Below are 26,969 nucleotides of genomic sequence, written 5' to 3' on the forward strand. Positions count from 1 at the left end.
GCAACAATAATAAAAAAAATTAGTCTTTTAAAAATTTAATTTTAATAATAATAATAATAATCTTATGTTACCCTCACTAAGAAAAGCTGTCATTGGCCCTTTTTCGAACAGTTATTTAGAGAAGTACCCAAACAGCACCTTAAACGTCCAACTTCTTGTTTTCCCGCCTTTGTGTCTGTCAAGCAAGATGCCTGAAAATCCAAACCCAATCCAAGCTTTGTTTCAAACCGTTGAAAGATTCTCGAATTGTGTCCAAACGCACCTTGCCAATTTCACCCGGCAGTCTCATCATCCATCGCCCACCAAGAAAAATCCTCTCATCTCTCTCTCATCATCAGGACCAAACGCTGACTACCCTGCCACTACTACTAAGGTACCTGCCATTCCCCATCGTTCCATCTTTCATATGCTTATTTACTTGGTACCAATCTCGAAGCTTGTACGAGTGTCCATTACGTTGCTCGCAGCTTGCTTATTAACTGTTTGTCGAAATTCCCATATCACGCTTATTTCCTAGTATACAAGCTTCTTATTGTCAGGTTTTTTCATTTGTGAGACCCATTTTGTAGTTCTATAAAATTAGCCTGCTTGGTTGAACATTGATTTATGGTTCTTTAACAGAATTCTGCTGCACCTGTTACCAGAGAAGAGCTTGGAAGAGCTACTTGGACTTTTCTTCACACTCTTGCTGCTCAGGTCTTCTCATTAATTACCTCTACTTTTGTTTTTCTCTTCTGCTTCTCAGTTCTTATGTCTATGTCTTTATACTGATTGTTTTGAATGCAGCCTATTAACCTCTTCTGTTTTTTTTTTCTCCCAGTATCCTGAAAATCCAACAAGGCAGCAAAGGAAGGATGTAAAAGAGCTGGTACTCTGTCATCCTTGGTGAAAGATCTATATTCTTAAATCTTAATCACCTTAATCAAGCTTGTAATTTTTAAGCTCAAGCTCGATATGAATTTTGATTAAAAATGAAATGAGCTGAGTCCAAAGACTCCAAACATGCAAAAGCTCTGGTCAGGTTAATTACACCTTACTTGCCAATCATATCAGTCTATGATTGTTTAGACTTCTACCTACATATAGGAATTGTAAGGAGCAATAAAACTGGGTTATAGAAGTAACTTGTTGTCCTTATTGATGATTGAGGACTCATAAGAAGGCTTTTGGCTTGCAGATGTCAATACTATCTCGAATGTACCCCTGCAAGGAATGTGCAGATCACTTTAAAGAAGTTCTGAGGTATATATTCTTGTCTTCTCCACCTCCTTTCTCCGGTGGCAGATTCCAGTTTATGAATCTTAGTCTACCACTTCTGTTCACCTTTCTTTCAGGATGGTATGATCCAGGGGACTTCTAAATAGCACCAGGATGCTATTCTGCATCTCACCCCATCCGGGTTTGAAATTGAAGTAGCATTAGTATTTGCCATAAAAGCTAACAACAAAAAGGGGAACAAAGCAAAAATAGTCAAGTCCTGAAGTTATTGGGACTGCTGAATGAAATATAATGGAATTTCAAAGTCAAGCCCTTTTTAAATCAAAATTGATAGCTGTTGGATGTTTTAATTACTTTGTTTGTTTGATTATATTCAATCATTCATTTGAGAGGAAAGGAGAGGAGTCAGTAGGCCCTTTACACTTTTATCCTGTTTATTCATAATGTTCACAATGTTGGATTCTTTTGTCTTCAATAAAAATTTGGGTCGGGGTTCTTTCTATAGATGTAGTGTCCATATACTTCCTTTAACGTTATTAATTTTAATCTTTACTGACGAATATATTTCATGCATGCTTCTCAGAGCAAACCCTGTACAGGCTGGATCTCATGATGAGTTCTCCCAATGGCTCTGTCACGTGCACAATGTTGTTAACAGAAGGTAAACTTAATCTCCCCTTTTAAGCTGAGGAATAATATATTGCATGTCAATTAGCCTAGTTGCCTATGCAACAGTTCGCTAGTGATTATTCAGCTTTGAGCAATATTAGCTTGACCATTTTTATACCTTAATTCTAGTTAGTTAGTTTTGACATTGATTTTTTCCAACAGCCTTGGTAAATTGAGATTCCCATGTGAGCGAGTGGATGCAAGGTGGGGCAAGCTAGAGTGTGAGCAGCGCGGCTGTGATTTAGAAGGAACTACAACCAGCCACATTGAATTCTGAATAGAGATATTAAAAGAGCAGTCATGGCCTGAACCCTGGAGTATACTCATATTCAACAAGGGGTGGCGGTTAATTTTGTAATTCTTATATTTATTTGGACATTAGCTCAAGTAACCATCTTTATTGTCCCAACCTATAAATTGTTCAATGTGTAAAAGAATTGTTATTAATCTTTTTTATTTAAGTGTGATTGATCATTGAATTGAATTATTCAATTCTAATGAGATCTTAAACGTTATTTAACTTCATTAAAAATGTTAAATTTCAATCTAAGAAAGATGTTTAATTAGTTCAATAAAAAGTTCATTTATCAATAATGAATGCCAATTTCAATAAAAAATTTTGAATTGTTAATATGGTACATTGATTAACTAAATGTTGTCACTTTTATGTATATTTGTTACACTGTCAGTGCATAGATTTTATATGCTATTAATTAATTAAATATTTTCATTTAGTTAATAAATAACTTAAAATTGAGAGTTCTCAAAAATAAATATTCATAATTTTAAAAATATTTATTTTGAAAATATTAAATTTTTATCATTGTACATTTATGAATTAGCACTTTGTAATTAAGTGGTACTGCATAAACTCTATACATGCCTGTAAGTCTTAAATATAAATTCACTAATTAATTATCCAATACAACTATAATATTTAACTAATCCTAATTTCAGTTGTAATTTCTTTAACTTTTTAAGCCTCTTATGTGTGTGTTTCTTTAAATCTTTAAAGTTAAAATATATAATATGACTTTAAATGAAAAACGAAATCCTAAGCTAAAGTAAAGTTGAACTCTTGATCGCCTCGTAAGAAGCCATGCAAACCAAGACGCTTTAGGATAGCCTGCCTATATAAGTAAGCTATCCTATCTCCTGCAATCCAACTTGCAGGTGATTGCTGAGAACAAGAGGGGAATAAGAGTTTGAGCTTTTCGAGCTTCTAGCAGCAGCAAAGCAAAACTCTTTCCGAGGTTCTACCGGCAGCAAAGAATTAAACCGTGTTTCCAGTTTCTACGGTAGATCAACAAAAATGAGTCCACGAGGTTTAAGTTTTTCCGTTTTCTTTTTAACAATTTGTATGAAGCATTACCGAGATGTTACTAGCTATAATTTAACGTTCTTATGTCAAGAAAACTTTGAGTATTACAAACAGAAGTTGACAGATTCTAGGTTTGGTTTTGTTTACGTAGAAAAGAAAAATAGAATATTACGTTTTTGAGATGCTTGATTTCCCGAGTCATAGAAAAGATGTTGAACCACAAGAATTTATCTAGCTACCTATAGACACCCCACCCCCCATTGCTATGTATTCGCTTGATCAGGTGTTGAATTTCGAGATCAGTTTGACAATATTTAGCACCAAACTGATGAACTTTTGAATGGACCAGCAGGTACGTGAACTGCCATGCATTGGTAGTGTGAAGATAGCCAAGCTGCTTCCCTTACTCCAGTGTTGTTCAATGTGTCTGGGTTAATTTATAATGGTCATTTACTTATTTTCAGGAATGTGCCATACGTATATATATGACTTTGTAATCGAATGAAAGTTAGGCTTCTGTTTTTTCAGTCACGACCCGATATATACTTCATTATTTTATGTGTGTTTAAGCTTCTGCCCTTTCGCATGTGAGCTGTGAGGTTTCAACCCGGCCCCTACCTCTAGCCAGCTTATGAGACAGCTGGTTTAATTGCTTCAATAAGCTAATTTGTATGGAAAACTTGCAGATGCTTATAATTGGGTTGATGACGATGACGATGATGATGATAGTGGCAGTATGGACGATTTTAAGAATGCATCCAAGTTTGAACTGGAACATCAGCTAAGATGTTTTCCTGAGAAAAGGTATATATATATATTTTTAACTCAGTTTGTTCTCTTAACATTCTTCAGTGTTTTGGTGTAATAATTATTAATACTAATTAATTATATTTTACGTATATATTCTAGTGGTAACCGCTTAAAAATTTGATTATTTTTTCCTGTAATTGTTGTTAATGCAGGTCTCCCAAACGAGAGGAAGCACTATCATCGATTGTTGAAGCCTTAAATATCAAGCCAGAGCATGAGTTTGTGGATGAGAAGTACGTGCTTTCCTTGCAATGCATCACTCTTTAAATGGAAAAACAAAAAGAAAGATGGAATGAACAAAAATTAGCTAGCAATGAAAGTTTCTTCAACTAATTTTGTCTTGTTTTTCTTTTTCTTGCAGTTCGATTACATTACTATATCAATGCTTGAATGTCATGAAGAAAGGATCTGCTAAAGAGCTACGGCTAGCAACAGAGGCCATTGGTTAGTTTTGATTTGCAACAACACATACACTTTTACTTTTAGAATACGCGTTCTTTTCTCATGTCACCCCATATTTTTACAGGGTTGATCGCAATGGTAATTCGTTGCCCGGACAAGGCACGGGAAGTGTATATAGATTCAGTTCCTGCACTTTCCAATCTTCTCAAAACCAAGTGTAATGACTCAAAGGTAGAAAAAGATAAACATTGAGATTAATACTTCTCTGATTTTGGGATCCATATTGATGGATTAATTTATAAATATATTTGCAGGCACTACATTCTTTGGCCATGGTAGCTTTTTTCACCGCAGATAGTTACATAGATGAGACTGAACAAGCAATGCTATTGATATGGAATTTCATTAATCCTGAATGTAGCGTATGTTTTCCATCTTATATCTTGTTAAAGATTTCCTCATTTTGTTAATTAAGACAGAGATTTTAACCACATAAATTAAGCATGTTTAACTCGCTTTAATCTCTATTCGTACGAGTCTGTAATTTGTTAGCCATGTACCCTGCTTCTTGAGTCTTACTTCTATATATACAATTAATGGTCTTTTTACTTCGATATATATCATCGGAAAGTTAAAAGTGAAAATTTATTTCCATCTCAGATGGATTCAAGTAAACACCCACCAGCTATTCTAGCAGCTGCAATATCTGCTTGGTGCTTTCTTCTCTCAACCCTCGATGGATGGAGACTCAGTTACAAGTATTGGCAAGGGTAAGCCTTACAAACATATTTATAACTTTCTTGTGCCTAGTCAGATTATATATGGAGTTTGTTCTTCAATTTTGGGTTTTCGTCTTTATTCCCATATGGTTTTCTCACAGTGCCCCTAGTTGCCTTCCATCCTCTAAATAGTTTTCAAATTTCAAACCTGTATACGTTGGAGGGTACAAAGTACTCCTAATGTGGCTGCAAACTTATTCTGAAGTAACATTGGTGGTTTTCCTAATGGATGCAGGGCAATTTCATATTTTTCAGACCTAATAGCAAATAAGGATGAAAAAGTCCGTAAAGCAGCCAGTGTGGCTCTAGCTCTGATATTTGAAACCAACACTTTGGAGAAGTTCACAACTCATGAAAGTGTTACTTCAGAAAAGCAAGAAGAGAAGAACAAGATTATTGACAAACTGAGAAGCCAGTCCAATGATATGTCAAATGTTCTAAATTATTTTATGGTAACTGACAAGCAATTCCATATCAGATGTTTTGAATTATTTTGGATACTGATTTTACTAAAACCGTCTGTTATCAGGAAGGGAATTGTCCAGATAAATATGTCAAGTTTGGTGAATATGAAGTCACTTTATCAACATGGTCTCAGATAATACAGGTATTTAAAGTTTAGACACCTTCAGATTTGTCAGCAAGTCTTCTGAAAGAATGAAACTAATCTATTGAATTTGTTCCTTCTATTAATCTTACAGCTAAACTTTCTGGAGCAATTTCTAGGAAAAGATGGATTTATCAACCACATGATGGTAAGTTTAAACTGATACACTCTGCATTCCATTGATCACAGTTTTCTTTCTTTTGCTCAATGTATTTGTTCTATAAACAGGAAAATGAAAACTTCCATGAACTTTTTGAGCTTCTGCCTAAAGAAAGGCCTCCTCCAGCCAATATGCCGTTCATTCCAGAGACAGAACACGTTAAGTAGTTTGTGAACTGAAATTCGAATTTGTCATGTATCAATTTGTGTACCATAATCCTAATGCTGTAAGATTCATTATTCCAACCTTGCAGGTCACTGTTGAATTTTATTTGCCTCGGATTCTAAGAGCGAAACCATTCACAAGCTCTTCGCAATCGAAGCTGGAGAGGGTAGGACAGATTTTCTTTGCCTTGGCCTTGACCAACTAGAATTCTGTGGTTTTGTATTTTTCTTATTTCCTTCATGGATGACAAACCTGTTGACTGTGATAATTCTTACATGTCCCTCTTTGGTTTCAGAAAATGACCAAGTCTCCTAATTCTCTCGTGAGTAAGACAAGGACCAAGTTCCTGAACAAGCAGCGAGCTATATCACAGGTACTTTTTTCTTAAATTATGTTTGTCAAATGAGTAAATACCGGCTGTCTTGAGGGTCAATAAGCAATGTCTTAACACTCTTGTTCAATGCACTTCAGCAACCCAAGATACATCATTTTTTTAACTAATTGTGCTGTTTGAACGATCTTTCTAATTTTTGTTACTTTATATGCAGGAAAAGGCCATTAGCTGCTTAGCTGTTGATGATTAAACAGATTCAGCCTGAAAAAGAATACTTGAAAGTGCAGCTACTGATGCTCACACCAACAACTTTTTTAATTCTTTTCGAATTGATACTGTATTTACTCTACATAGATTTTATTATTTTAGTTTATAAATAAAATAAGTGCCTTTAGAAAAGTAAAGACATCAATGAATATGAAAATCCATTCTTGCTTACCTGCTACCATTGGCTGTAAGTTAAACCGCACAAGTCCATAATAGATTTGCTGTTGAAATCCTATTCTCTTTATAACAACAGCAACTTTATTGAGTTCTTTCGTTGAGATCTCCATATTTGGTATTCCTCAGTACACCATCCTGTCTGGACATTTGCTTTTGTTAGGGATTATCATTAAATTCAACTCATTCATAAAGGGCTATCGCATAGAATCAGACCAAATCAGACTGAAATTCAACTAGTTTTGCATTAAATTTTGGTAATGATAACATGAAACCTTTCATCCAATCCCAGACCAACCTTCTTCTGCCCTTGTACACAACCCCAAATACAAAACAGCAGGGGTCAGAAAACCATGATGTACCATGAGATTCAACTGCCTGACGGCATATCCTTGGCCTGCTTATCTTCTATCTGAGGGCATTCTTCCAACCGATGTGGAGGGGCTTCACCGAATTTCAGTATGTATGCAGTCTCGTGAACAGGTCGCAGTTGCCGAATCACTTGAGCATCCAGGTAAGTATCGCAAGCGAAACACCAAACTGACAGGTCACTGGGTTCGTTTCATACAACCAAGAGAAAGTTACCCACAAAACTTTGCAACTTCAACGCATCTTCTCAAGGAAGAAAGATAGCAAAATGAGAAGCAAAAGGGAAAGCAAATACTGAATACATACCTATAGCTAAGCGCTATGCAATGGGTTGTTTGCTTGTAATGCTCAAGCATATGCTTATTCACAAAACGGCTACATAGCACATCCTTACAGCATAGGCACAACCAATTCTCACTTGGGTGCTGGCACCTTGCAAGTTTAAAAAGCTTTGAAGATTAGGAAGAGAATTATGAAATCTTGCCCTAAGAATCTCCATTAAAGTCACAAATTAACCACAGCACTGAATGCATACTTCAAAGATGGTTTAGCAGCTCCAGTGCTAAAAAAACTATTAAGTACTTTATTAAACTATAAGTTAATTTAATCCCTGCTGAAAAATATGTGACTCAAACCAAATATCTACACCCAACTTTCTGGAAAAAAAAAACTTAGTTTGATCAAGAGATAGGATTGTTCATAGACATGAAATTAATAACAATAGAGTTAGAGTTTCAGAGAATAGAGGGCTAACCTGTTGCAGGGAGTATTAGGGGTTGGAATGTGAGCGAGATCAGACGATAAAGAAGCCAAGTGATCACACTGCGTTCTTGCTTCCACCCATCCTGATTCAGCGCCGTATATTAAGTCGTAATCATCTTCTTCTTCAAGAATGATTTTCTGAAAACGTAGATGAATCATGAAAAGTTGAAATTGAAAGAAACTACCGAAAAAAATACTCAAAATAATTGAATAGTAGTTATGAAAGAAAAAATAGGTCGGCGGGTATTTTTAATTGGAGATTAATCAGTGAGATAGTTGGTGATTACCAGGTGAGAAGAGGAAGCGCCCGCTTGGTCCGCCATGGATACAGGACGGCCCAACGATTCAAGTTTCCACCTTTGGTATTATGAGTCGCCACTTTGGAGATCGGTATTTACATTACTAGACACAAAATAAAGTAATAAATTAATACTCTTGAAATTAGTAAATATTATTTTTTTTCTTTGGAAAACAGCAAACGTTATTTATTAAAAAACTATTAGAACTACTAAACATTATTTATTGTTTATTAGATTCATGTTTACCAATAACTTATTCATGAATTACTAAGTTTATAAATACATTAAATCTGGATAATTTTCAATTTAATTAGATGAAAATGTACTTATTATATTAAAATTTTAAAAATAATATTATAATGTTTGATTTATAAATATTTTATTTAAAATATGATGTTAATTTTTAAAATTAATACTACGTTTTAAATTGAGTATTGTTAGATTTGTTGAGAACAATATGGCTTAAATTTACACTAAAATTATATTTCATTTTCTTTTTTCTTCTAACTTGTAATCTATTTTTTAAGGTTTAGAATGAATTAAAATATAGTATCAAGGTAAAAAGATAAATAATGTGATTTAAATATTAGTTATCCAATTTACAAATACGAAAAATAAATTAAAACAAATATATCAACGCTTTGTTTGCTTAACTTTTACCCATTAAGAAGGGTAAAAAATCTTTACTGATGAACAAAATGCACATGAAATTGAAATTCCAAAACTATTAGCTCACTAAATGTCATCAAACCGTAAACCCTAAAGTAATTTCTAATTTCAGATGTTCAAAGTTTGAGCATTGCAATGTTGAGTTACTTACTTACTTACCATGAATAAATCATGATGATTGTTTATATAATCTTATTAGTGATACCGAATGGATTAAGGAGATGATTGTAATTGAGTTGGGATAGTGACATATTGTATTTTAAAAAATAATTTATTTATTTATTCTTAATTAATTTTGTCATTTTTGGGGTTAATTGAAAAAAGCAAAAGAAAAAAACCGAAACGGGTCACGGGTTATAGTTTCTTGGGCCTAAGTACGTCTTTATGGGCCAATTAAACCACCGCCTCACGGGCAAGCAAGTTGGTATCCACCTAACAAGGAAAACGGGTCACGGGTTGTAGTTTATTGGGCCTAAGTACTTCTTTATGGGCCAATTAAACCACCGCTGCTCGGGCAAGCAAGTCCGTACCCAACTAACAAGGAAAACTAGGGTTTTGGAATTCGCCTATAAATAACATCCTATTCCCACTAAGCAAAACAACTCCGCGTCATCTAGGTTTGCATTTTGCTCTCGGGCCGCCTCTCTTCTCCTTTCAGAGCTTTGATCGAGGAGCGGCTAATCTATCATGGGTCACTCTAACGTCTGGAACTCTCACCCCAAAACCTACGGCCCTGGCTCTCGTGCCTGGTATTTACTTTCTTTCCTTCTCTTCACTCTTTTTTTTTTGGATTTCTTAGGAGGAGACTATTATCATTGACTCTTTATTGTAGTGCTTAGTTTTCTGTTTGATGTTATTTTTTAAAATATAATATGTTGACGTAGTGGAAGAGAAATTGTCTTTTGTTTTTCAAGTGCCTGATCCAACGGTATATCATGTTAATCATTGTGCGTAAGGTCTTTAATGACATGGAATTTGCTTAGATTGAGATTGCTATGAATTATTTTGGGAGTAGCATGTTGAAATATTTTGCCCATGTTTTTTCTGAAATCTGGTCTTGTCTTGGTTAAATGATTTTGTGGTGCTTTCATGTTACAGTAGTGGTTGTTTTGTGGTACTTATAATTATTGTTTCGTGTTGATAGCCGTGTGTGCGGAAACCCCCATGCCATCATCAGGAAGTACGGACTTATGTGTTGCAGACAGTGCTTCCGTAGCAATGCCAAGGAAATTGGATTTATCAAGGTATCTCCTCGTCATTACTCTTCTGATGGTTGTTGTTCCTTAAGTTTTATAATTTTTTTTTCTATTAATAGTTTCTTAACCTCTGGGTGTTTTCTTTTTTGTTCTTTTTTGCAGTACCGCTGAAGAATTTAAATGGTGTGAAGTAGGAAGGAATTCGTCCATCATGAGCCATTTTAGTTTGGTTTTTGAATTTTAATGAACTTAATATGATGTTCTGTTTTTGGTTAATTTAGTGTGGCTCTTTAAGGCTTTGTTGAACTAAGAATACTTTGTTGGTTTTTCAATCAAGTAATCATACTGTTTTTGTTTAGTAATCTCTTAATATCTTTCTTGTTAGTTACCTGTTCGATGCAGTGTGATGATCTGGTTGACTATTTGTATTTTATGTGAATTTTAAATGGAATTAGAGGTTTAAAGTTGGTAGTGTATGGATATAATGCATCAAAACCTGCCACTGTGGATTTGATACCTGAAAACTAGAAATGTTTCATAACTCATTAAGCTGTATCCTCTAGAAATTGTGGTGTCTTATGCAAGATATTGTTGATGCTTTGGGCCATCATACAATGCAAGCATGAGCAGTGGATGTAGTTTTAGTACCCATTCTCTCATCAACTGCAAGGTTTCTTGTAAAAAAGGCACCTTCACCTGTTTTATCTCCATTTTTTTCTTCATTTTCACCATGAATACCTGAAGATCAGATTCTGCCCGTTGTTTGAACTATTGGGTTTGGAGAAAGAGATGTAAAGTGAACGGGATAGGATGTCTTTGTTTTTCTTTGTTTAAACGTGTGGATCTTTGTGGCCAATTTAAGGAGGAGATTAGGCTGGCAAACATTACTAGTACTCTAATACTGGTTTAACTTTTGACCTTGTTGAGTGCGATGTTTGAAGAGAGCATGCAAATTGAGTTACACTGATGGAATTGACAGGAAGAAGTGCCTAAGTGGGCAGGGCACGCCATATTCGGGATGACACTGCAAATTCATTACGCTCGGTTATGCAAAAGTTTGCTTTGCTTGACTGCCTTTCGACGGTCCAAGTTTTTGCAAACGATGATTGAGTAAATTTTTTCGTTGTCAAACAAAACTTGAGGAGAACGTGTCTGCCGGGCACCATTTCTAGGAAAGATGCAGCAAAGGTGTAACCAGTTCATTGCATGCTGAGTAAACCTTAAGTGAGCAGGCGTAGCTTGGCAATGCTTTTTCAATCTGGTTTTAAAGACCTTGTGCACACCACATGAGAAGCAATTAGACTTGCATTAGGAAGGTCTTATCCATCCTCATCCTCGAAGTTATAGCTTTAATATTGGGCATGAGGAGAGAGAAAAAAATGTAGTTTCCGATTTTGACATGGTTGAAATTTGTGGCAGCTAAATCTACTAGTAATTTATTGAGGATAAGAGATCACGGTTCATTGAATCATTCACGTTTAAGCCAGGTTAACTTGTAACCGGACACTTGTAGTTGTGCTCCCTGCCATGTCTGTCCAGAGCTATGGCCTTTTTTACTAATGGAACTTGGAATTGAGCGATCATTGGTCTTGCTATTTCATTCCTTTTGGATGTTGGGACTGAACCCATGACCTCGTTATGGTTGGTGAGACAGAATCTTCCGATCAATCATGCCATGAGTTAAGTTTATAAATTTTAATTGGCTGGTTTTCCTTTATGTTTTTGTTATAGGATTAATTTAGCTGGTTTTTGTTTTAACATAGACTTCATAAGGTTGCTAAATACTAGGTATTTCTTGGAAAGCAAACTTGGTATTAAATTATCCGTTTTGATTCAATTTTCCTGTGAGTCTGATGCCTTGCTTTCCCAAACAAATAGCTCCTAGTAGTAAGTCTTAACTCAAGCAGGGTGGGTTATTTACTACAAACTCAACTATCTGCATAGAATTTTAATGTACTAAGCATGTAAATATCCTCCTGCAACTAAATTTTTATTATATTAGCCTCAGAAGCTAAAAGCTCACACCTTTTCAGCCTTTTGGCTAACATCAAGTAGACTTAACAGTGAAACCAACGAAACCTGGAAGTCTCCTTGCAGAAGAGCTAAGCTATCAACTTCACCCGATAAGATGCAGATTAACAAAGTTCTGTTTTTCTGATATGCAATGAGAGATGAGCTTAAGTTGTCATAGTTAGATAGGAGTTAACAAGCATTAGAAGTGAGTGCATCCAAAAGCAAAAGTATCTGCAATAATCTATTCCACCAACCTCCTTGACTAAATTTCTTCTTCTTCAAGTTATTTTCTGTACCTTCTTTGTACCCTTCTCTTGGAATGTCAATCAATTCTCTCGATCATAGATTTCAAATTCTGGAAGCCTCCTCGAAGACCCATCTACCATGAAATTACTCCATTTTTAACTTGTAAATATGAATCTAATGTTAAACTACAGCCACAAATATTCACTAAGGTTGGAACGTTAATCACAAGAATGGATTATACATATCAATGGTTCAAAGAATTCACCTGGACTTTGCACTTTGTTATTGTGGGATGTAGATCTTTCTGGTCAAATTATGCTATTGCTAGATGTTCAGTAAATCCTGCACTGATTCAGACCAAAGCTTTGTCTTTAATGCTGTCAGTCAAACCAGAATGCTGAGGAAAGGGGCAAAAAATTCTATAAGTCGGGTGCCCATATTGATTTGGAAGACCAAATTTCTAGTTTCATTTCCAAATGCACATGCTGATTGTTGGGGAGGGTACTTTAAACTTGTTTGAAAACTTATTTATGTTTGCAGTGTTGTTTGCGGTGTTCTCCTTACAGATGTGGTCCAGTTTGAGGGTTAGAAAACGGATGACAAGCACATGTTGGAAACTTGTAGGTAACCAATCACAATACTCAGCTGAAATGGGAAGTTATATGAGTCCCTGAAAACCTTTATCATAAAATGTTGTTGTTCCTTTTGAATCTTGGATCCTAAGGAAATGCAACCAAACTATACGTCAAAAATAAATAGAAGCATGCTTTTGCGCATGCGAAATCAGCAATTAAAATAGTCACAATTTTTGCTGGAAGGAAGAAAAGAAGAAGAGGAAGGAAGGAAAAGGGAGGGAGGGGAGGGTTTGTTTAGCAGATAGTCGCACACTTTTAAATGTGAGGTAGAAGTGGAAAGGAGAAGCAATGTTGGAAAGCTATGGGGTACAGACAAAATCATTCTCTTAAGTTTATAATCACTTGGAAAGTGGGCTAACTGATACCCCAATTAAACAAACATCACTTAGTGGGTGTCTTCCTTTTAAACCAATTATTCCATGGAGTGTGTCTTAAGTCACATGGCTGCAAAGTTTCAACTAGCATCATTTCATAATTCATGGTATAGACACAGCTTAACTACAGGGTTTTTTGTATTAATTATGTCTTTCTAATGTTAAAACAACAATTTGCTGATGAAATCCCAGGGTAAGTCAGCTTGTATGTGGGCTCTTAGCATATTCTTAATTGTTGGTTAATTAGTTTAATCATTAATTAATTAGGTCTAGCCATGTATACTACCTCACTTATGCCTTGCTTGTCCTTTTTCTCTCTAGTTGCACCCTCCCTTTCTTGTTCTTCCATCTGTTAAAGTTGGAAACTTTAACATGTAAAAGTGCATGAACTGCTAAGTCCAAATAAAAACAACCAAAAAGCTAGCTAAGGCTGGGGTGCTGTGATTTTCAGATTTGGTGTTTCTTCTTCTAACTCCTAATGCTATGGTTTTCACTTTTCAAAGTGAATGTTTTCACTCTTAACTACTAGTCCTTTTTGGAGTTTACCCTCTATATTATCATCTATATTGCAAAGAATGACATAATTTATCTGATAACTAACTTCCATCTGGGATTACTAAGAAAAAACACTTGGTTGCTGGATTTGCTTACAACAAATTCATGGGAAATTCAATATTTTTGTACCATTGACCTGAAACAGGAAAAAGAATATAGATTTCTTACTATTGTTTTAAATGAAGTAGTTACACGACACTTTGTTTAATCTGCAGAATCAAAGGGAGAAAAGTAATAGAAAAAGTTATGTACAGAAGTAGAACAAACACAAAGAGGGCATTGATGTAGCCCTTGCAACCAAATGCAGCTCCCAAAGGGAGAAAATTATACATGATTGCAACAACATTTTTTGGTTATTTAGACACATGAATCATAGCACACTTTACTATAAAATTGTAAAAAAAAAAAAAAAAGGACTTTCCATTAGAAGAAAAACTGCAGGGAGGGGATCTTATAATCATATTGCTTTGGGTCATTTTCGTATGATTACAAGTGTACAATGATCAGATATACGACCCACCACCTCTCCATCACTTCTTATAGTTGACTATCATTGTTTTCACTTTCTTAGCAAGGTTTACATTTGCAACCAGTCAACTGAATTTTGGCTTCGAAGAGATCTCTCTACCTTTTTCAATATAAATTTTCCTAAGATTTTTTTATATTCATTTTTTTAGTTAATTTACCAGCTAATTAAAGAGCTGAGAATGCAAGGGTAGCTGCTGAATTGGCCTAGGCTGAAGACAAAAGGAAAAGTTAATATATGAGAAACTTTCAAGAAAGGGGGAGGAGAAAAATAAGGGAGAAAATGCGTTGAAAGCAAGGGATATAGAGATTGAGAGAGAGAGAGAGAGATTAAAAGAGACATTGCATCTTATATTAAACTAATTAACAAATTGGTTAATAGCTTTGCTTGCAATAATCACAAGGCATTCTTTTTTGTCTCTATTTTTTTTTTAATTTTAAAGCTTGTTGCATTTATCATTTGATACCATCAACCTCTGTGCTGCTTGAAAGCTGTTTTCATGGGGGTTAGCTCAGCTCATTCACGTCTCTCCTCAAGCCTAAGGTACTACTCTCTCCCTGGAATGTTAATAACCTTGCTAATTACAAATTTTAAGTAGATGTTGCTATTTGTTGTCCAGAGGATGCTTACCCTACAATCTGGAAGTCAATCTAATCTCTAATCACATCCTTTTAAAGCATGGGAAAGCTTCATGCCTTTGCTAATGATTAGTTTTGGTTTTAATCAAAGTTAATAAAGTGATGTAGATCTGGAGTTGTGATTAGTGGAAGGTCTTCATCGTAGCTATAAAGTTTTTACTCAATGAACGAAAAGACAAACAACTTTACAAATATATATATATATATATATATATATTGCTACCTATTTTTCTACATTCTTCATAGTCTTCACATTTTCACATTGATTGTTTTGATATTGATATACAATCCTGATGTATGCTTGTAATTAAAGTAGGAAATTTTTTAATGTCATTGAAAAGTACTCAATTTCTCGTATTAAAAAAAAATTCTAATTACGAAAAGTCATATAACATAAAAATTTTTTCTTTGACTCAATTCTTGTTATAAGATACAAGTTATTTGTTTAAAGTATAATATTTAAAAAAGTTTTTTAATAATTTTAAAAAAATTAAAAATATTTTTATTTTTGATTACGTTTAGTCAATTTTTTACATTTTTATTTTGAATTGATAAATTTTTGTAATTAATAATTGATTAACTGTTATCAGTTAAAATGTTACTTGTTATTTATATCAAGAAAAATTTATGTGACATGCTGATAATATGATATAATAGCACGATCATGTGATCATCATGTCATCACTATGTAAATATAAAAGTATAAAAATTTGATTAAAAATGATAAAAAAATAAAAAAAAAATTAATTTTTTTTAAATAATTTAGAATTTTTTGAGAAATATTGTATCTTTATTTAATTTTTCTTTTATCATATTCTTTTTTTTCTTAACTCTTTTATGTTATACTAATAAGTACCAATGATTATTTCAATAAAAAAAAGTATGAATAATATAAATTTATTTTGTCTTAATTGATGTCACTTCCCCTTTAATAGTTTAAACATAATCCTTTAAGATAAAAACTAGTTGAATCAGACTGTCGGTTCTTTAAGACAAAATTCAAGCATATAGAGTCCAAAACATTGATCCTTCCATTATTTCAAACCCATTTTTTTAAATAAAATATTAATTTTGTTTTTTGATTATTTCTTTTTTGGGGATAAAATGTTACAATTTGATTTCAACAGGAATAGCAATAAAGCAGATATGTGGATCTCTACTTTTCAAATTATGTTCATTAATGCATACACACCAAAATTAAGGCTACAGATAAACCACCCCAAAGTTAATTTGCAAGTTTAACCATAGGACCAGAAAAAATAGGATCAAATTTATACAAAAATGAAATGTAAATAAACAAATTATTTACCAATGTAAAACAGTAACAATTGATTTATCCATTTATTTTTTGTGGGTACTTGTAAATCAATTTGGTAAGTGTTCCTTTGGCGCACTTGATCTACCATATCCACACGATTTAATTTCCACAGTTAACCTAAAATAGATATGGAAAATGATTTTTGAGTAAGGCATAGAACATGGGAAATTAACTAAAAAGAAGAGCAGGCTTAGTAGTTGTTAGTACTAATAATTAATACCATCTGTTCTGGCCAAAAAAGGAAGAAGCAAGTTTGGAAGAAGCTTAATCAGTAGTTAATTAAGCTTATAAACTGAAAACAAGTTAGTATAGAATAATTAATGCAATTATTATTTCTCAATGGATTTCTAAATCATTTATACCATAATGTTCCACTTATATATGACACGTAAAGAAGTTAAAAAAGAAGAAGATTAAACTAGAGTTTAAGTCTAAAGGATTGTGGTGTAATTAATTCATTAAAACTCAAAAAATGGTTAATTAATTAACCTGACGTCTTCCCAAAGATTCACAAAACCCAAACCCGAAAGCCCAGCTGAAACTCTCTCTCTCTCTGTTCTCCCAAATCTCACCTTACCTACTCTTTTTCTTTCGTCTCTCTCTCTCTCTCTCTCTCAAAACCCAGAAAAGCTGTGTGTTCACTGCTCTTGAAGTGAAATGCAGAATCGTTCAGAAACCCTTTTTGGGTTCTCCTCCATTCTCCTCAAAATCACCTAAAATCTTGTTGCTTTCCAGGTTCTCAGCCATGAAAAAGAAGACCCATCACTAATTCTTTCAAGGCAATGTAGAATAGAAACAAGATTCCTTTGCAGTCTCAGATGATGGTGGCTGCATTTTCTCATCCACCAACTCCTTCAGAGCCCCCTGTGCAAGAACCACGGCAAGAAACAAATACCCATCAAGAAGAAAATCCAACAACAACAACAACTAAAAGGCCTCCTCTTAAAGACAATGGCTCCACTGTTACAAGAAAACCCAGAGGTAGACAAGTTTCTTCCAGGTATATGTCTCCTTCTCCTTCTTCTTCTTCGTCAGCAGCAGCAACAACAACGGCAGCGAAAACAACGACAAGATTTCCTTCACCTCTTATTTCTCGTTCGACAAATACGACGGCAACGGGGAACAAAACGACCGCGAGATTTCCTTCTCCGCTTATTTCTCGTTCAACAAATGCTAGTTCTACTTCGACACCGGCTTCAACAATGCTGCCTTCGCTTCCTAAACGGTCTCAATCTGTGGACCGGAGGCGGCCCGGGAGTCAAGTTTCACAAGGAAACAATATTAATGCTACGGAATTATCAGCTGCTACCAAGATGTTGATTACTTCAACGAGAAGTTTATCCGTTTCGTTTCAAGGTGAGGCCTTTTCGCTTCCGATTAGTAAGACAAAGGCTCAAGTGGGTTCTGCTATGACTAGGAAAGCAACTCCTGAAAGGCGTAGAGCTACTCCTGTGAGAGATCATGGGGAGAACTCGAAGCCGGTGGATCAGCACCGCTGGCCCGGGAGAACCCGGCAAGGGAATTCGGGTTCGAATCCGTTGTCTAGGAGTTTGGATTATAGTAGTGAAAGGAAGATGTTTGGATCTGGCGCAATTGTGGCTAAGTCATTGCAACAATCAATGATGCTTGATGAGAGTAGTAGGAGGGTTTCTTTTGATGGTAGTAGTAGGTTGAGTTTGGATTTGGGAAGTTCTGCTGAGTTGTTAAAAGAAGCTACTAAGCAAAATTCAGATGCCAATTCTATAAATGAGGCTTCTTGTGTGTCTTGTGATCTTACTGCATCTGATACAGATAGTGTGTCTTCTGGGAGCACCAATTCTGGAATGCAGGAATGTGGAGGAAGTGGGATTTTGAAAGGGAGGAGTGGACCACGTAATATTGTTGTGTCTGCACGGTTTTGGCAGGAAACTAATAGCCGGTTAAGGCGGTTACAGGATCCTGGGTCACCTTTGTCTACAAGCCCTGGGTCTAGAATTGGTGCTTCAGCTAAGTTCAGTCAATCAAAAAGGTTTTCTAGTGATGGTGTGGTGTCTTCTCCACGGACAATGGCTTCTCCTATTAGGGGAGGTACAAGGCCTGCTTCTCCTAGTAAGCTTTGGACATCTGCAACTTCATCTCCATTGAGGGGGCTAAGTCCTGCTCGGGTGAGAAATGCAGTTGGTGGTCAGATGATGGGTAATTCTGTTAATACCCCTTCAATTCTTAGCTTTTCTGTTGATATTAGGAGAGGAAAGATGGGGGAGGATAGGATTGTTGATGCACACATGTTGAGGCTTCTTTATAACCGTTACTTGCAATGGAGATTTGCAAACGCTAGGGCAGATGCTACTTTCATGTTGCAGAAACTGAGTGCAGAGGTATGGTTACCCCCCCTGTCCGTCTCATTGTTCTCAGTAGGTTCAATGATCATATCTGCTTGATTTTCGTTTTGTGATATTTGGTGAATGCTTCAATTAACTTCATAGTAATAGTTGTCAAACAAGCTGAACCCAACTAGTTTATGATAAAAATCACCTACAATGCAAGTGGCAGCTTACTTCTTGCATGATGGAATCCTGTTAGACAGCATCATGTAGTCTTGTCAAATTGTTATTCAATATGGCATTTCATAATTGGTTTAGGTCCTATATTGTTGAATTTAAGTACTGAAGGTTGTATTTCATTAAGTTCATTAGGATCCTGGCCACCTGGAATGACCCATTTATCCTAAGAATTTGTATAATTGTCCTTTTGATAATTGCTAAGAGATTCGTTTTAGAGATGGAAGGATCTTAAGGCAATATATTGTCAGGTTTTTGAATGGTAAAATCGTTGGTGTGATTGATGATTAGCTAGTTGGCTAATTGCTAGAGATAAGGGCTAGTACTCTAGGCAGCTTTGTCATAGTACTTATTAACTCAGGATGATGCAATATTATTGAGAAAGACATAATGAATGTTATTGAGCATCCTCTTTTCCCCTCTGCTATTCTATTGCTATTGTAATTGGTGGTACTTTAATTGCTTAAGCATCCTTGAGTAGAATTATGAGTTCTCATTATAAAAGTGAGGCTGAAGGTGGAGACCCTTTATCACATTGTTTAAGATAGGCTTGCACTCTGGACAGTCGCAATTTATCAACAATGGATGCTGCATAGTCAGCGGTTGTATCCCAATGAATGGTTTTTTGTTAGCCTTAGTGTCATCATACCACTATTCCTAAGGCCGTTGTTTGTTTTCAACTTAATGTAGGTAAAGAAAGGCTAATGATCTGAAAAAATTAAAGTCCCATTCCGATGAATTTGATCTGCGATGTCGAAGTAGATGAATTATGGCTAATCTTCTGCATCTTTCTTGTCATAACTATGAATTTATAAGAGCTTTTCATTCTCTTCTTTTTACTATTTTAAATTTGCGTAATGGAAGGTTTAGTGGACTTGTGGAGATTAGAGATAAGCTTGGTGTTGAATTACCTATACAGTAAGTTGGGTTAACATCAGGGGCTGTCATAAACTGGCCAGTGATGCTCTTATTCTGATGTTTATTATACTTTTCTTCTGTTGATTACAGGCGAGAAGTGAATGATGCTGACTGTTATCATAGGTAGCATTAGAAAGATTGCTATGGTTCTAATATTCTTTAGGATGTAAGCACTCTCTAATAATGACAATCAATGTGTGAGCCAGCCATTCTGTCATATTTTTACAGTTACATCACTTAATGGTGTTGAGGAAAGTTGGGGTACAAGGTTTGCTATGTAATAAATAGGAATAGTTAAGTTTTCTTTTATCAGTGTTTGACATAAGTTAAAGAGGAAAAGAGGACTAGGTTAAGAGAATATTGTGAGTTGAGGTTTCACATGATGGTCCCTGATAAGGCTGGTATGTTCATGTCTAATGTTCCTTCTTTTGTACCAGAAAAATCTGTGGAATGCATGGGTAACAACATCAGAACTGCGGCATTCTGTGACCCTTAAAAGAATCAAGTTGCTATTGCTGAGGCAAAAACTGAAATTGACTTCCATCCTGAAGGGACAAGTAAGATTCCAAACTTCACTTTTCTAAAATATTGAATTGAATCCTGCTAGACCCTTTCATTAAAGAACTGCTTTAGCTTTCTGATTATATTCCTACCTTCTTCATATTTATAATATGTTTGCCCTTAGAAGTAAATGAAATTCAAAACCAAAATGCATAGACAAACTATCACATGGCTCTTGGCAGGGCTCCAAACCAGCCTCTGCATTTAGTCAGTTGTCATTCAAGTTAATCCTGCCTGAGTTTTCTGATTCTTCACCTTAGAAACCCCAAAAGTTGTAATACTTATGTGCTCATTACCATTCATCTTCTACGCTTATTGCTCCAGCAAGAGTTTCTGAGCTCAATGATGGAGTGATGTTAATGTGATTCAATACATTCCATTATGTTGATTGTTGAGCTTCATGTGATGCTATGCTTTGCCTATTTCCACCTCTTCAGGCCTAAGTTACATTTCTGACACTCACTGCTTATACGCAGTCACATGAACTGGAGTTATTCAGCCAGTTATTCAAATCCCGAGAAAGGAGGAAAAGGAGGGGGGGGGGGGGGGGGGTGGAGAGCATTGCATTGTTGCACTATGGAACATTTTATAGCAATGGTCTTAAAGGCTTCTAGAAAATTTAGTGATACATCTTCATACATGCCAGGACCAATGTTTTTGTTGAATTTTGAGCATGGGCATCTATAGAAGCAGCCATACTCGTGCTGGACATGAGATGTCTGAAAATGCTTAGACACTCTGACACTAAAAAAGATTGGTTTCTGTAAGGATATGCTAGGGGATATGGAAAGGACATCATTACAAGATCTGTGACTGGTAAAATGACCACAAAAGCATCATAGGTGAAAAGAGGTAAGGGGTAGATTTGAGAGACTAGGAAAGAAGAAAAGATAGATCTGATCTGGAATAAATATTTTCATGAGAAAAAAAAAAAAAGGGAGCAGAGATGCGAAAAGAGAGATAGACCAGTAATGGCCAGTCAGAGAGAGAGGAGGGGGGGAGACTACAAGAATGTGTATGATAGAGAGAAGGGTTTTGAATCCGATCTGGTTGGTCCATATCATTCCCATAGCCCATGTCTGTATCCATGCTTTCATAGTCCGAAACAAAGCATGTGCTGAGTTTCAGTTGAGTTCCATATAGATTAAAAGTAAAGAAAAGCAACATTATTAGGAATAGTTTTGATGAGAAGGAACTTATCAAATAGAGACTTGGTTAATTATAATGAGGTTCTTTAAAGTTTTCAATGATGGTCTTAAGGAGTTGTGGCATTTATACATTGCCTTGGTGCTTTACTAATCCCCTTAGAAACCTACTTAGAAGCAGTTACCATTTACTTACATCATGAGTAGGTGCTGAATATTGGTCGTAATCAAAACACTAAAAATGGAAAAAAGTAAACTAGATTTAGTTATGGGTAAAATACACTAAGACCCCCAACTTTTGACCATAATTATACGTGGGTCTATTAGTTTTCAAAATGGATTGTCCGTTCCAAAAAAATATTTTCGCTGGACACATAAGTCCTGCCGTTAGTTAACCGTCAATGCCTTTGTTAGTTTGATGACATGACAATTTTACCCTTCATTAATTTTAAAAATTACTATTATATACACTATAATTTTCATTTTAAAATTTTTTTTCTCTCTTTTGAAAAAAAAAAATTCTCTAAGTGTCAGCTTGGCGGCGCTCCCCTGGGGAGCACCAAGGGAGCACAATATGGCTGGATCTGGTGCTCCCCAGCCAGATCTGGCCACAGGGTAGCCAGCTGGTGAGAAGTAAGGTAGAGAGAATATTTTTTTTTGGGAAAAAGGGTGGATGAGGAAGCGTATTTTAGACATTTCACAGTTATCTGTTATTGCCATTTACACATTTGGGGTGGATTGTTTATTTCGAAACTAATGGAGCAGCGTGGAATTATGGTTAAAACTTAGGGGTGTTAGTGTATTTTACCCTTTAATTATTCTTGTCTGCAGTAGTGAATGTTACAGTGATTTATTGATGTCTGATTTTTGTTCACCTTCTGGAGTGAGAGGAAGACAAAACGAAAATAAGCAAATAAGAAATCTTGGAAAGTCAAGAAGAGAAACTTTTGTATTATATATATTTCAATCCCAGCAGGAAAAATGCTGTTCATGACTTGATGTTTGACTCTTCCTCTGTTCATCTTGTTACCCTTTCTCTACTTCTTATTGCATACTTGTTAGAACAGCTCTCGTCCTTTCCATTCTCAGTTACAAGATGCTGGTTTTTATAGCATGAAATTTCTCTTCATCATGACTAAATTTTGTTATAATTGTGAGTGTAGATAGCTTATTTAGAAGAATGGGCCCTCCTTGACCGAGATCACTCTAGTTCTTTGCTCGGAGCAACTGAATCTTTAAAGGCCAGTACTCTTCGTCTTCCAATAGTTGGAAAAGCAACTGTAAGTTTCTTCCTTTTTCTTTTTCCCCTGCTTTTCAATGTACAATATATTAATGATTCGGCTTATTATTATCAGTGTGGTTTAAAATGTTGCTCTTGTTTATCTTCCCCTTTTCTGTTTTCTCTCATAATAGGCGGATATACAAAATCTGAAGGATGCTGTCAGTTCAGCAGTTGATGTGATGCAGGCAATGGCATCCTCAATATGCTCACTATCATTGAAGGTAAAATTTGTTAATTCAATCTTGTAGACATTAGTGATAAAACAAAAATCATTAACTTCTTCCCTGTGGTAATTATTTGTATATCTGCTACTTTAGTGAAGTTTATAAATAAATGCCACAAACACAAGAAAGTTCTTAAGTTGTGTTCTTGCTGTTGTGTATCAATAAGAGCAACAGAAATAACAAACTTAGACTTTGCTATTCTGATGCTTTTGCTATTTGCTTTTTGCCTCTTTTTTTGGCAAAAAACGAACAGAAAGCAAAGGGCAAAAAGTAAAAATGAATAGAAAACAAATAACAAATAGCTAAAGCATCAATCAAACAGAGCTTTAGAAATTACTCTGTTATGACATATTTCACGTTTTGCTTGTTTTCTTTAATACGTATATTTGCTTGATTGAGCCAGTTGCAAAGGCTTGATCAAAGCTCTGTAACAAGCTCTTCATTTGGGTTTTGGCATTAGGTAAAAGAAAACTGATAATGGGTGTTGAATATGGAAAGTGCATTTAAAAGTTAAAAAATTCTTGTAATTAAGATCTTATGGTTTGGTGGGCTATATCTGACCATAATCTGCTTTCTGACACAGGAACTGCATTAACACACTACTTACATTTTGTACTTTTGCATTTTCCTTTTTGATTGTTTGTTGACTTTGATTTAATGCCTAGGCTAGTAATGTAAATTGTAGATGGATAAGAGTGTGCTCCGAAATGAATGAATAAAGCACTCAACCACAAATGAGAGTCTTGAGGCTAGATAGGCAGTGACACCATCTATAAGTTGGCCTTAAAAACAGGGATGCAATACTCCATTTTGGTGGGCTTTCTATTATGGGAAAAGAGAACTGTTTATTTAAATGCAGTGCCCAAAAGTAGAGAAAGTTAATTGACAAATCCCTTCCAGCTGATCGGATTCTCTCAAACAATCAGATCAGACATTTTTGTTGACAGGAACTGTTATTGCTGGTCCAGAGATATTTACTAATGTTCCCATTAAAAAACAGATATCTATTCATTCTTCAGACTTTCCAGCATTCTTCTCCTTCATCCCTGAACTGAGGCACCAAATGCACGCTGGTTTTTTGCCTGTGGCTCATCTTGTTTTGCAGCCGCTGAGGTCATTTTCTAAGTTTGTAATATTAGTGTTACACCTTGATGGAACATGTACAACGTAATGCTGTTGAAATATACCTGGACAAGAAAGGGGAAAAAAATTCTAATGAAGCCTGCACACCTGAAACAAGGGGTGAAAGAAGATAGGAGAAAGAAGGAAATCTTATAGTTTGGTGGAGCTTGTTTATTTAGGTTTAACCTGAACTTGCACTTTAAAGGGGCAAATCTGCCTAAATGATCTGAAATCATTTGTCCTTTGCAGGTGGAGGAAATGAATTCTTTAGTGGCTGAGCTTGTGAGTGTGACAGCAAAGGAAAGGATTTTGCTCGAACAATGTAAAGATTTTTTGTCCACATTAGCAGCCATTCAGGTAAATATGGCATTTTGTTGTAGTATTTTCCAAGATATTTTCTGCTTCATCTGCTTATGCGGTTCATTTTAAAAAATGTTGACAATAGGTTAAGGACTGTAGCTTGAGGACACACATAATACAACTAAATCGTGTACCCACTACCAGCAGCCTGACAACACATGTGTAGAACTGATCCCATTTGACTACTCACCCTAAATGCTAACAATTACACCCAAGCTCATGTTTTTCCAATGGGTGGAGGCGGCACTGGACAAAATAAGAGCGGATTGAATATGGCTAGGTTTGGCTTCACATTTAGCAGTTTTGGAACCAGTTGTTGTCTTCTATGGTCACGCATGTATTTTTGCATCTGAAGATTAGAGGAAGTGGCGTTCCCTTTCAACTGATTTCTGTATACAAAACTCTCTTATGGGTTTTTTTCTTCTTCTTTATTTTTTTTATAAATCCTTTTTAGGTAAAAGAAAGCAATGTATATGTAAATATGTAAGTTCATCTGATAACCCAATTACCATGTATTTCTTGGCCTACTTTGATTAATCATCTAAGTATGATCTTGTTGATGCTTGTTCAATCCATTTCCATTTTCTCCAAATTCATTGATGTTGTGCGGGTGTAACCAAGAATCAGTGGAACCCTGCTTCTTTGTCCGAGTTTTTCTAACTAGGGTGAGATGGCTGCTAAGGTTTCTGTATCTGAGATGGATGAAGATGAGCAACATACATGGCTCAGAATTAAACACATGATTCGTGAACACGAGGAAGAGTCACGAGGGACCTCAAGGGGGGCAGGAAAAATTCTCTCCTATCCATGATTGTTACACAATGTCCCCAACATACATGGGAGTTTAGAGGGACAAATTATGTTTCAATTGCAAATTTGCGATGGTTAGTGTTTTAGTGAAAGTGGTATTGGTTTTCCTCTACCTATAAGCACTCATAGTCATCCTTTTCCAGTTTCTGGTCATCCATTTTTGAGAAAATTACTTCTTCAAACGATAAACCATAGTACTCTAGTACCATATCAAATTATAAGGTAGCAGTACTTCATTGAAAAGTCAAAATTTTTTTTATTGGATTTATTTGTTCTAGTAATTTAATTAGTTTTCTCGAAGATAATAAGAAAACTCCGAAGAGAAAAAATAGGATAGACAAGACATCAAATCCATAAGTACTTTGACCAGACCAAACACCAAAGTAGTCAGCGACAACTCACGTTTTACTTCGGGCGCATGGGGAGCTCAAAACCCCTGAGCCCACAACTAACATGCGCTGCCGGCTTCTCCTTTGACCCTTCCGCCTACCTCTCTACTCTCCTCAGCGCTCTGCCCATTAAACATTTCTTTCAAAGTATTTTCGTCACGTGGTACAAGTTAAGGCAGGCTTTCCCTTCCTTTCCTTTCCTTTCTTTTTCTTTTTCTTTTTTCTTCTTTTTTCTCAAGCCAAAAGAAAAAATTTTATTGATTCTTTGTTCAACGAAGCAAGAAATGTAGAAAAGCAGGGCATTAATTACTTTGTCTTTGTTCCCAGCTACCCTTTATTCTTTGAGGATTCTAAAACTCTTTTGAGTTGCTTAATTACGTGGGATTGGTGTTAACTGTTACGTAACTAGTAACTCAAGTCTCTCACTCTTGCTCATTCACCATGATAGTAAGCACTTAATATTGTAATATAGAAGATGAAGCACGGTATTTGTCTCCAGAACGTAGGCAATGTTCATCAAATGTTGCGGAAGGAATTAGGAAACCAACAAAAATGAAGAATGAGCATTAAATGGAAATAAGTTACAAATATAAATAATCATTGTTTATGGAAGAGTATTTATGAAAACCTTATAAAAGACACCTGTTTCCTGGAACTTTGATGGAAGTAAGACAAAATCCGTAGAGTTTTCCCAATTTGATTAGCAAAGCAAATAAAATGAAGGCAAGTGGAGAAGGAGAGACTCGAGCATGACCAGCGTGACCATCGAAACAATCGATTGTTCCATGCTTTGATCATTGGCCTACATTTATAATTCTAAGGAAAACAAAAGTAAAAGGACATACAAACTCATTATCTAAAAGAGAAGGACCATGCCAAATTTCTTTGTTTTTTTAATTTAGTTTAACAAAGTTGTTACTTGTTAGTTAACATATATTATGCATGATTTGTGTACTCTTAAGAGTCTTAAGAGATTGCAAAGCTGAATTATCTATTTATGTATTGGGGCCGGGCCATTCCAGTAAAAAAGATAACGACGGGCGTAGAGATGGAAATGAAAAGGTTCCGGGGACCACTATTTGTGGATGGTGGCGGTGATGCAGGGGAAACAG

The 26,969-nt window shown here is 35.5% G+C and overlaps 5 protein-coding genes across 7 annotated transcripts; 4 read left to right on the top strand and 1 right to left on the bottom strand.

Moving 5' to 3' along the window:
• On the top strand, window positions 85-2,372 carry LOC18608065 (FAD-linked sulfhydryl oxidase ERV1). Its single transcript, XM_007042547.2, has 6 exons — window positions 85-373; window positions 622-696; window positions 821-868; window positions 1,178-1,242; window positions 1,802-1,879; window positions 2,050-2,372. Exons 1-6 carry the CDS (start codon window positions 188-190, stop codon window positions 2,162-2,164), a joined length of 567 nt encoding a protein of 188 aa, XP_007042609.2. The 5' UTR covers window positions 85-187; the 3' UTR covers window positions 2,165-2,372.
• On the top strand, window positions 3,549-6,715 carry LOC18608066. Its single transcript, XM_018114854.1, has 15 exons — window positions 3,549-3,560; window positions 3,673-3,685; window positions 3,895-4,012; window positions 4,171-4,251; window positions 4,380-4,462; window positions 4,545-4,651; window positions 4,735-4,842; window positions 5,081-5,190; window positions 5,435-5,633; window positions 5,729-5,806; window positions 5,901-5,954; window positions 6,035-6,124; window positions 6,220-6,297; window positions 6,427-6,504; window positions 6,680-6,715. Exons 1-15 carry the CDS (start codon window positions 3,549-3,551, stop codon window positions 6,713-6,715), a joined length of 1,245 nt encoding a protein of 414 aa, XP_017970343.1.
• On the bottom strand, window positions 6,878-8,452 carry LOC18608067 (histone deacetylase 6). Of its 2 annotated transcripts, XR_001926847.1 has the most exons (5): window positions 8,325-8,452; window positions 8,030-8,175; window positions 7,582-7,707; window positions 7,205-7,457; window positions 6,878-7,048 (listed from the first exon to the last, which is right to left on the bottom strand). XR_001926847.1 is itself a non-coding variant. In XM_018116574.1 (4 exons), the coding sequence occupies exons 1-4, from the start codon at window positions 8,358-8,360 to the stop codon at window positions 7,277-7,279; spliced, it is 489 nt and encodes a 162-aa protein (XP_017972063.1). In that variant the 5' UTR covers window positions 8,361-8,452; the 3' UTR covers window positions 7,119-7,276. The 2 variants fall into 2 exon arrangements, 1 of the variants encoding a protein (XP_017972063.1); XM_018116574.1 differs by lacking the exon at window positions 6,878-7,048 and having other exon boundaries at window positions 7,119-7,457.
• LOC18608068 (40S ribosomal protein S29) lies at window positions 9,587-10,585 on the top strand. The gene is made up of 3 exons (XM_007042551.2): window positions 9,587-9,754; window positions 10,150-10,249; window positions 10,364-10,585. Exons 1-3 carry the CDS (start codon window positions 9,693-9,695, stop codon window positions 10,370-10,372), a joined length of 171 nt encoding a protein of 56 aa, XP_007042613.1. The 5' UTR covers window positions 9,587-9,692; the 3' UTR covers window positions 10,373-10,585.
• On the top strand, window positions 17,036-25,229 carry LOC18608070 (QWRF motif-containing protein 2). Of its 2 annotated transcripts, XM_007042553.2 has the most exons (6): window positions 17,036-18,863; window positions 20,402-20,521; window positions 22,834-22,950; window positions 23,084-23,173; window positions 24,548-24,655; window positions 24,744-25,229. In XM_007042553.2, exons 1-6 carry the CDS (start codon window positions 17,325-17,327, stop codon window positions 24,822-24,824), a joined length of 2,055 nt encoding a protein of 684 aa, XP_007042615.2. In that variant the 5' UTR covers window positions 17,036-17,324; the 3' UTR covers window positions 24,825-25,229. The 2 variants fall into 2 exon arrangements, with proteins under 2 accessions (XP_007042615.2, XP_017971738.1); XM_018116249.1 differs by lacking the exon at window positions 20,402-20,521.

This window comes from Theobroma cacao, chromosome 2 (assembly GCF_000208745.1).
Source record: "Theobroma cacao cultivar B97-61/B2 chromosome 2, Criollo_cocoa_genome_V2, whole genome shotgun sequence".
NCBI lineage: Eukaryota > Viridiplantae > Streptophyta > Magnoliopsida > Malvales > Malvaceae > Theobroma > Theobroma cacao.